General features: G+C 47.4%; 2 protein-coding genes across 3 annotated transcripts; one reads left to right on the forward strand and one right to left on the reverse strand.

Moving 5' to 3' along the window:
• Window positions 1-662: 662 nt before the first annotated feature.
• ACBD7 (acyl-CoA binding domain containing 7) lies at window positions 663-5341 on the reverse strand. Of its 2 annotated transcripts, XM_040590093.1 has the most exons (4): window positions 4962-5095; window positions 1214-1331; window positions 1044-1106; window positions 663-956 (listed from the first exon to the last, which is right to left on the reverse strand). In XM_040590093.1, exons 1-4 carry the CDS (start codon window positions 4971-4973, stop codon window positions 883-885), a joined length of 267 nt encoding a protein of 88 aa, XP_040446027.1. In that variant the 5' UTR covers window positions 4974-5095; the 3' UTR covers window positions 663-882. The 2 variants fall into 2 exon arrangements, with proteins under 2 accessions (XP_040446027.1, XP_040446028.1); XM_040590094.1 differs by lacking the exons at window positions 663-956; window positions 1044-1106 and having other exon boundaries at window positions 1216-1331; window positions 4962-5341.
• A 982-nt stretch (window positions 5342-6323) lies between these two features.
• Window positions 6324-9612, forward strand: RPP38 (ribonuclease P/MRP subunit p38). The gene is made up of 2 exons (XM_040590092.1): window positions 6324-6407; window positions 8556-9612. The coding sequence occupies exon 2, from the start codon at window positions 8587-8589 to the stop codon at window positions 9436-9438; it is 852 nt and encodes a 283-aa protein (XP_040446026.1). The 5' UTR covers window positions 6324-6407; window positions 8556-8586; the 3' UTR covers window positions 9439-9612.
• The last annotated feature ends 739 nt before the right edge of the window (window positions 9613-10351 follow it).

Here is a 10351-nt window from a genome sequence, read left to right on the forward strand (position 1 = left end):
TGTGCGCTTGCAGCCCAGAACGTCAACCATATCCTGGGCCGCATCAAAAGGAGCGTGACCAGCAGGCTGTTAAAGTGAGTCCAGAGGAGGTCCATGAAGAGGATCAGAGGGCTGGAGCAGACTCCTTTGAGAACAGGCTGAGAGAGTTGTGGTTGTTCAACCTGGAGAAGAGAAGGCTCTGGGGAGATCTTACAGCAGCCGTCCGGTACCTAAAGGGGGCCTACGAGACAGCCCTTCTTACAAGGGCATGTAGTGATAGCACAAGGGGGGATGGTCTTAAACTAAAAGAGGGTCGGTTTAGATTAGATATTGGGAAGAAATTCTTTACCGTGAGGGTGGCGAGACACTGCAACAAGTTAGCCAGAGAAGCTGTGGATGCCCCATCCCTGGAAGTGTTCAAGGCCAGGCTAGGTGGGGCTTTGAGCAACTTGATGCAGTAGAAGGTGTCCCTGCCCATGGCAGGGGGGTTGAAACTAGATGACCTTTAAGATCCCTTCCAACCCAAACTATTCCATGATCTTTTCCCTCTTCTCACCTTGCATGCACACAACCTCCACTTCATTCCATAACCTTATTTGCTACGTTATTTTACTTGTAGAGCTTCTGTTTCTGTGCTCCTGTAAAAATGCTAAATATAATTTAATGGCCACGAACACCCACAATTCTTACAGAAAGCTTGATTTATTAGGTTAAAATTCATTTAGAGTAAGATACAATCTAAAAATAGAGTATGTATGTAAATAACCTTTACAGTCAAACAGCTGATCTTGAAAAGATTCTGCTGTCAGACTACACAATAAGGAGTTAGTATTGCATTTTTCTCAACAGTTAGTTCTTTAGCTACTGAAGAGATAGCTACTAGTGGGAATTATTTTGCATATTCTAGATCCCATATTTTTCTACCATTGCTTTTGCTTGAGAGATATAGGCATTCATGGCATCCTCCTTTGACAAACCTGCAAAGGAAAGTAGGAGTCATTATCTTTCCTCATTTGCCATCCTATAAACATGACTTCATGATGTAGATCTAATTGGTGTAATACCTTTTTTCAGGTTCCATGCCTCCCATTTGGCTTTGCCTTTCAAATCTAGCATTCCTGGACATTCTGCCAAAATAAATTAACACCTTTCATTATTGTGCAGATTTACATTATGTTTGCTTGATTTCTTCAAGATATAGGAGTAAATGTGAAGTATACAGGAATAGGAATACCAATATTAATATCTCCAACAGTAGCCTGTTTGTAGAATCCATATAGTTCCTTCAGTTCTTCATCAGTTGGTCTTGTTTTTAATTTTTTTACATCTTCTGCGGCACCATCAAAGTCAGCCTGATGAAAGAAAAGAAAGTGTTAGTTTTCCTCTCAAGGGGTGTGCTCAAAACATTAAGTATAGCACGCACGGTAGTATCATTACTCTCAGTTACTCACTTGGGCTTAGTGGTAAGTCTAGGTATTTTCCCGTGAAAGAAGCTTAACAAAACTGTATGTTATTAGTAAGGGAACTAGACCTATTTAGCTGGCAGAGTCAGCACTGCTAAAATAAGTAAACCTCTTTTTTCCAACAGTTTTACATCTGAACACTTGGAAACATTACAGACTGTCTAGTGTCAGGATATCTACAGATATATTCACGGAAGCAGCCTATACAACGCACACAGTATATATGTCTTTCACAGTCACACTGCAGGTATGGAAGGTGTTCATTGAACTTTACACTCCAGCAGTAATCTCTGAATCCTTTTGGCCCTGACTGCATAGCACTGACTTGAGTGGCAGAGCTTGAATACCCTCTGGGGTGGGATTGCCCACTTCCCCCCTTCATTTCCACTTCTCTGCCTCAGTGACTGCTGAGCCACAGTTGGCACAGACTTACCTCAGAGATGAGCCGTGCTACTGCCAGGACCACCTTCAATACCCAACTCTCAAACACAGTGGAGCACAAGAATGGAGTATAAATTTACTCCTTAAATCATCATACATCCCACATTCGCATCAACCCAAGGCTATAGCCGTTATTCTCTCTCTGCACTAGGTCTCAGGCCAGACTTTAGCATAGAGTTTGGAGTCCTGTTTCATGCCCTTGACATTTCAGAGAGCACTAGATTCTGTACACCGACCACAGACCCACCAGGTCAATGCACTACTCTTAAGTGCCTGTATATTTTTTCTGTTAAATATGCTATGTGCTGGTTTCAATAATCACTTTAGCTTTTGAGCTGGATCTGCATTTGCAGAGGCGCAGTAAATCCTGCAAGATGTGCTACTACATGTATATTTAACATGTACAAAACCAGCCTACAACTTTGTGCTAAAACCAGCAATGGTTTCAGCATGAGTGCTGTGGCTCTGTTAACTAAGACCCTGGCATTACCTCAGCAGTCTGTACTGAGCTTCTTTAGGCCGCTTTTTCATTTCTCTAGTCACAGGAAAGATTTTGTATTTTTTTTAAATAAGAAAACCTAATGCACATTTGAACTTATCTTGAAGTAATAAGCTCTGTGGAGCGGGAATTGTGCCTTCTGACTGGTCGGAACAACAAATATTTCTGGCAATTTAGCTAAACAAAATAATTTCAGTCTGATTTAATGTTTTAAATTAGCAATAGTGACATTAATATCGATGTAGATTCAGTACTTATAAATCAGAACTTCAGACCATATATTCATGAATGGATGGGTTTGCTGTGTTGCTGGTGGTGAAATATCTCAATGTGTAGGTCAGGAGACACAGTTTTAGTATTTGCCACAAAGTGCAAGCCAATTATTTTTGTTGTTATAAAACCCCTTTAAATTGCAGATATTAAAAGGAAATAGTTAAATATTGAAATATTTTATGCATGTAATTATACAAGAATTAAAATCTTTGTATTTCAGGTCAAATCAGTAAATGACAAACCTTCAGAAATCTTCTGTCAGCTGGCCCAGTTTTCATGATGTGCACAGTAGTATGATCCAATCCCTAAGGAATCCCTACTGCAGAATCTTTGTAACCACGGCTGGACTGCCTTGGTTGCAACAGCTGTGGCTACAGACAGGTATTTCAGATAATTTAATTTCTTCTTCAAATGTGGAAATATTCCACATGCCTTGAATTGTTTTCTGATCTAAACTCCACAGTAAGAATGAACTAGAAGTGGTGTTAGACTTGTACAAGACAAAAGATAACTCAAAAAATAAATCAAGAAAGGAAAGCATTAAGTTAATAAGCTTCTTATCTTCATATACTTTTATTCTATTTGGATCTCTAGGCAAGTATCACAAGATAATGTTTTAAAAATACACAAATGCTTATCTTGCACAGCAAGAAGTATGCAGAAACGAAATTTAAATACCAAACATTTCTTTCTTCATCTCCCTCTAGCCAATCATTGTGCACAGACTGTTGCTTAGGATTTGCTGGCTTATACAACATGCTTAGGAGCAACCTATAAAAATATAATTTCCTTCTAATCATGTGTCAATAAAATTCCCTTTTAACTCCTCAAATCAAAAGCATATATATACAGACATAAACATATGCATATACACGTGCATTGAAGACAAATGCACAAATCATTAGTTTATTATCACATACTCCCTTTTTGCTAAGAAAAAAGCTTCAATGAATTCCTCATATACAGCAGAATTATTTTACCAGTTTGCAGAATTTATAAATCTTTTACAGCCTCCCTAAGGAAAACATTGTTTTATTAATTTTGTTCTCAGTCCCCTGCAGCTTGATTCAATGAGTTTTATGGATATGGATGGTAGCTGCCAACCAAAGTGACAGTGGATAGAAAACCTCTGTAATATCTAATGCAGAACGCGTAGAATATTGTAATATTTCAACCACTGATATTTTATGTGAAAGTGTAATTATACACTGAAATTGAATGCCATATCATACTGCATCCAGCTCTTTCTAAGAGTGATTTATGGCTCACTGCTTAATCATCAGGCTATTAAATTTATTTTCCAGCGTGAATTCAAGGCAGAATAAAACAAACCATAATTTCAGTGATCACCAGTGGAACAAAGACACTGTTATGTTTGGGATTTGGCAGTTCTGACCCACTGAAGAAAGAGGATTCTTGCTCTTAGCTGTAAAACACCACAATGAAACCTCTGTGCCATTTGACGTAATTGCAGCTCAGAAGAAAATTGCTGAGCTACTGGCAATACGCTCCTTGCATCTAGGTCAGAGCATTATGTTGTCCGCTCTTTGCAGCACCCACACACTAACCGAGCTGAGACGGACATTATAATGAGACCGGGATAAAAGGCCCTCCAAATCTTGAAGTGAAAGGGATAATCGAAAGCCTAATGAAGAAAAACAGCCTAATCCATCAGGGCATGAGCAAGACAAGGGAAGTATTCATAGTGTGCTACAAAGAGAGGAGGTTAAAAGCCAGCAATGAAGATCATTTCCTCAAAAATTATTTAAATCTACAGTCAGAGAAGGTAGAAGGAAGACCTCTTTAGCCTGAGGGCAGAAAGTTGAAACTTTCTCTACCAAAGCACAAGCCCATCAAAACGTACCGCTCCACAGACGTACACCCCTAAACAGATACGCACGACTCCCTTAAAAATTCTTCATGGTTCCCAGCCGCGCACATACTGCTGCTGCGGTGTGCGCCGACCGACCCCGCGCACGACCCAGCCCTAGCAGACTCGGCCGCACACATGACAAAAAGTTAATTCACCATGCTCCGAACAGGCAAGGCTCCAAAAAATTACATGACCTACGAACGGTTCAAAGTAAGCAGCATGTCTCTCGCCCTCCACTTGCGAGAAGTAACGCCTCATTCAACCGCCCCAGGCTGAGGTGAATCCCCCGTGCCACCTGGCAGCCTTGGTTTTGCAGCTAGTCCCTGCGCTGAAGGGGCCCCGCTGTCCCCGCCACGGCACGGCGCAGACGGACACCGCCGCCATCCCTGCCCTGCCCTGCCCTGCCCGCCGCCCCAGGCGCCGACCCTCCTACCTGGAGAGCCATGATGCTGCGAGGATGCCCCGCGAGCAGCCGCGCTCCTTCCCCGGCGGCGCCGCGGCGGTTCTGCCGCTGGGGGCCGCGCTGCGGGGCGGGGCGGGGGCGGCGGCGGCGGCGGGGCCCGGGCAGGACACGGCGGCCCCGCACCGCCGCGCAGCTGCCGGCACCGCGCCAGGGCGGGGAGGGGGCACCGAGCACGGGCCGCGCGGGGTGCTGCAGCGGGACAGAGCTGGGTCGCACACGCAGGGGCACGGCAGGTCTGCAAGCCGTTCGCTCGGAAAAGGGGTTTCTTGAGTGACCTGAACCGCAACGAGCGCGCCCGCTGCTGCTGCCGCCCCCGCTGCCCCCTGCCCCCGCATCCTCCGGCCGCAGCCCTGGAGAACGCGGCCGTCCTGGGGATGCCACACACCAGGCACCCGGCGAACGCCGGGCTTTTCTGTGCTGTGGTAAATACAGCATTAGAAAGAAATGCATTGATAAACTAGCCTACAACTGTAACCACAGGGGAAAAAACGCATCCCCGCTTATCTATTCTATCAATTAGTAAATTATTTACAGTCACACCTCTACGCATTCATATGCGCCGCTCCGTGAGCGCACCGTGCCTCAGCACTTCGAAGCCCGCTGACTCCCACCGGCCCGGGTACGAAGAGCGCTTCCCGCCGCGTGCCGGCTAAGCTGAGCCGGGACAACGCTAAAACCAACGAGTCCGTTTCGGGAAGTGAGAGGAGATTTAAAAAAACTTGGGAACGACTCCCGCCGGCTCGTGCCTGCAGCTCCGCGAGGGGCCCGCACCGCCGTCGGGGGCAGCGCCGGTACCGCCCGCCGCGGGGTGGCCGCGCCCCGGACGGCTGCGGGAGAGCGCCCCGCCTGCTGCCAGGTCCCGGGGCAGCACCTGTCGGCTTGGCCGCGGTTTCATTAGGAGACGCGGGACAAGGCAGAGCTGCCGTCACCCCCGCAAGCCCCGCACGGCAGCACTCACAACACCGAGCCCCTGCGCCGAGGCCCGCCGAGCGCCGGCCGCCCGCACCGCCGCCTTCCACCGCACGGCAACGCGCCGGCTCCCTGCGCGGCGGCCCAGGGAGGGAGACCGGGCGGCCGCGGCAGCTCGTCCCGCCTCGCACCGGCATCCGCAGCCGGCGGCTCCGCGCTGCACCGCGCCCGCCGCTAGGGGCGCGCCTTTCGGCCGGCCGAGCCAGGCGCCGGCCGCCCCCGCGCTGCTCCCCCGGCCCGCCGCGCACGCGGCCCCCACGCCGGGTGGCTCCGCCCCGCCCCGCCGGGCGGCGGCAGCCGAGGGCGGCCGGAGGGGGCGGCGGGGACGGCGCTGTGCCAGCCCCGGGGCGGGCCGAGGGGCGGAGCGGGGCTGCGCTGGGCCCCGGCGTGCTGCGGCCGGGAGCGTGTGCGCGGGGAGCGGGGCGGCCGGCGGAGGCCGCGGCGCAGGTGGGCACGGCTCGGTGCCGGCGGCGGCGGCGCGGGGGCGGCCCAGGCCCTGCTGCCGCCCGGCGCTCGGGCTGGGGGGGCGGCGCGGTGCCGCGGGGCGCCGGTCTGGGCCCGGCCCGGCCCGGGCCGCGGCCGCTCGGCGGGCGGGACGGGGAAGGCGGTCCCGGGGAGGCGGCTGCCGCGGACCGGGCGCGGGAGGGCTGGGGCCCGGGGCCGCGGGCCGCGTGGCCGCGGTTGTCCCTTCCGCGGGCAGCGGGGGCGGGGCGGGGCGCGGGGCGGAGGACCCGCTCCGCCTGGCTGCCGTTGGCCGCGTTGCCGTATCTCCCGTTCTGCGTGCTCGCGTCCCTCGGCTGTGCCCGGTTTGTAAAGAGTGCCATCTGTCACCTGAAATCGCGCGTGCTTTGCGCCGTCCTCACGCGCAGGTCTGCTGCTGACTTTGCTCTCTACCCCTTTGTGAAAGGTCATCAGAGCATCCCTCAATGAAAAGCTTTTAAAAACGATAGGCCAGAGCTTTACCTTTTTTTTCCCTTAACCCGTTATAAGCTTCCATTTCTACCTCCGTCACACATAAGTTTTCTAGCGGGCATTTCCATTCCTCAGTTGTTTCCACTTTCTGGTTGTTGCCACTGCAATGGTAAGCAGAAGGGATAACTGCAGGGGTGCAGCTCCCCAAAGGACCGATGGAACAAGTTGGCAGATCTGCAGTCTCGCATCCCTGATGCAACCCTGGGCGCTGGCAAGCAGAGGGGCGCACGGTGCTCGCCCCCGCAGCGCTCAGCTGGGCTGGATGGAGCGTGGCCTAGGCTCTCCTGGGCGTACCGAGAGGGGCACAGTGCTTTATTGTAGCCCTGAAAACTACTCCTGTGGTTTTGACTCTCACAGTGGGTAACAACTTCACAGTTTGCATTGCATTGATACAACTCTGTTTGATGCATTTCTCCTACTGGCTTCCAGATGAGGGTTTGAACGAGGGAGAATCCCTTCATCCAGATGTTGCTTTATGGCAGTACATATACTGTTGGAGGAATTTCAGTGAAGATGGCATTTGCCTTTTTTTTTTTTTTTTTTTTAATAAAGGTAGCATACGGCCAGTACACAGAGAACAGATAGGACTAGCAAAGTGGTATCTTGTGAGTATCTAAAGGCTGCTGCTCAAGATGTACATAAATGCTGTTCATGTGCCTACTTGGGTAACTAGGAAACCGAGGAGAGTCATGTCGTATTTCGCCTGATTTGAAACCTGAGCTGATTCTTAAAGCTTGTGTGCAATAATGACGATACCACTGGTTCAGCAAGGAGATGGTAATTACAGTAAACCAGGCAGGAGTGTGGGGACTTCCAAACTTACCAGGGCCTGCAATCAGCCCTGCCTTCACCGTTACTCTGGACTAGATCAGTAAGAGCTAGAAGAATTACACTTTCTCTGCTCCCATTTAATTTTTCTCCTCCCTAAAGGCATGGTCCAAGTGACACAAAAGAGCCCTTCTGAACTTTCTGGAGGCCTGTAGAGAATCGCCTTCCTTCACTGAAAGCACAAATTGACAGTGTGCAGATTTCTATCATAACTTCTAAATGCAGACAAACACAAGAAATTGATTAAAGAGTGAAAAAGAAAATTAAAGTTTTAAAAATCCTAAATCAGTTCAGGAACTTGGAGCTTGTTTCATGTTGTGATTGTCTTTTTTTTTTTTTTTTTTTCTTCCCTTCATATCGTAATACTGCTACAGCACAGCTGCACAACAGTGAAAACTGCGAGGTCCTTCAGCTTGTAGTTCTGGGGTTTGGTTTTTGGTTGTGTTTTCAGTTTTTTTGTTTTGTTGTTTCTTTAAATCTGTAATACCTCCAGCTGCTTTCATTCAGCTTCAGAAGGGTCTCTTGTCATTGGTGTTTCATTACTGTCCAGTCTGCTGGTTTTTTTTATTTATTAAAGAAAAAAAAAAAAAGGTAGCACAGCATGTGCCTTGTTGGAGGATTTGTTAAGGGTTAGCGCAGAGATTTAATGTGAGGAGAGTGGTCGTTGCCAGTATCACTTTGAGATGTGATGTTGCTCTTCTGCCTTCCGTAGAGAATCTTCTGGTAATGATGTCCACAGCAAACAGTCCAGTACTGGCATTTGCACTAATGTCTCCCTTTTCCTTCCCTTCACAGCTAGAGTGGCAAAACACGAAACAACCTCAGGATGTCTGTAATTCAGCCAGGGACAGCAACGCTTCGTAAAGCAAAGAAAACCACTGTAAAAACATGTCTAGATAACCCCTTTGTTTTTCAGTGGAAAACCATAGATGGAGAAGATATGCATTTTATACTACAGACCTTAGAAGAAAGGATTAAACATAGTGGACTTAAAAAGATAGAGACTCCAAGAAAGAAAAAACGTGCCCTGACAAAAAAACAAATGGAAAGAAAGTGTGATGCGAGCACCAGTGAACTCCCTAAAGAAGAGGAAACAGAAGACCATCAACAAAAACCTGGATGGACTGACATAAGTATCAGAAGACAGCTTGCTATTGGAGTGAATGAAGTTACAAAAGCATTGGAAAAAAATGAACTGCTACTCTTGCTGGTCTGCAAGTCTGCAAAACCTGCCATGATCACATCGCACCTTATTCAGCTGAGTGCAAGTCGAGCCACACCAGCAGGCCAGGTTCCCCGTCTCAGTGAAACGGTTGCACCGCTTCTTGGCTTAACATCCATTCTAGCACTAGGCTTTAAAAAGCAGTCTGATAAATTTACGGAAGCAATAGAAGCAATAATTCCAAAGATACCAGCTTTGGAAGTGCCATGGTTTCAGTACAGAACTGAAGAATCTGTGGCTTATGTGCATACAGATTCTTCAGAAAATCAGGAAACAGAGCAGCTTGCAGAGGAGCAGGGGGATGAGCTCGCAGGCCAGAAGCGGAAGTGTACGGAAAGCAATCAGCAGGATCTTTCAAATGTCATTTTGCAGCCTTTGAAAATCAAGAAACTTGTTCCAAATCCAAGTAAGATAAAGAAACCACCTCGCAAAAAGAAAAAAGCTTTTTCAGCATAACTGGTTTTAGTTTCGCTCTTCGTATCAAACTGATTTTTTTTAATGCAATATGGAATACAGCTCTAACTGAACTATCTTGTTAGGCTTTATGGTGCAAAGCACTTGAATACAAGGTAAACTTTATGTTGCATTCAGTTGAGGTACTTTCTGCTTCAATAAAAAATGCTGCTTAAACTTGGGTGTCAGTCTTTACCTGGGGGTAAATATTTCTTTTGCAGTTGGAGATCACAGGGTTAAAATCAATAATGAACATGCCAAAATAATTTCAGACATAGGAAGTACACCTCTGGAATTAATGCAAAGCATCAAACATTGTATTTTATACAGATGAACATGCTTCAAGCAAAATGGATTTGAGTCAAGCATAATTATTCAAACAAATCAATACCAAAAGTGAAAGTTTATTTAAACAAAGGTCCATGCTGTTATAACTCTTTCAAAGCTGGTTCAATGCTTGTTTCAAGTAAACAGCTGTAACAGCTCAGGCGGACTTCCTTTGTGAACTTTCATAGTTTGCTGAACAATAAACTTGTTTTGGTCAAGAATGTATGCAGACCTGGCTTCCATCTAATACCTGGTACCTGCTATGCTGAAGGAAAAACTTGTTTTCAAATACAGAACAAAACCAAATTGCTACCGCTGCATTTTGAGAAAATACAGCCATACAGAAACTATTAACGCACATCCTTGTGAGAAAACGTAAACGAACCAAAACTCATTTGCTTTCTAAACGGAGTCTAAAATTATTTCCCAGGGAATCCAGATAAGCCGCATAGTGTTGTATATAAAGTAGGTGACAGCTGTAACTGCTACAAGACTGAAAACATACCACCTAACTTTTGAGTTTCCTTTCGTTTTACTAGGGACTACGAACAGTTTCCTAGCGAGATAGTTGTGTAGGAGGAAGGAAAGG

The sequence above is a fragment of the Falco naumanni genome, chromosome 4 (genome assembly GCF_017639655.2).
Source record: "Falco naumanni isolate bFalNau1 chromosome 4, bFalNau1.pat, whole genome shotgun sequence".
NCBI classification, from domain to species: domain Eukaryota; kingdom Metazoa; phylum Chordata; class Aves; order Falconiformes; family Falconidae; genus Falco; species Falco naumanni.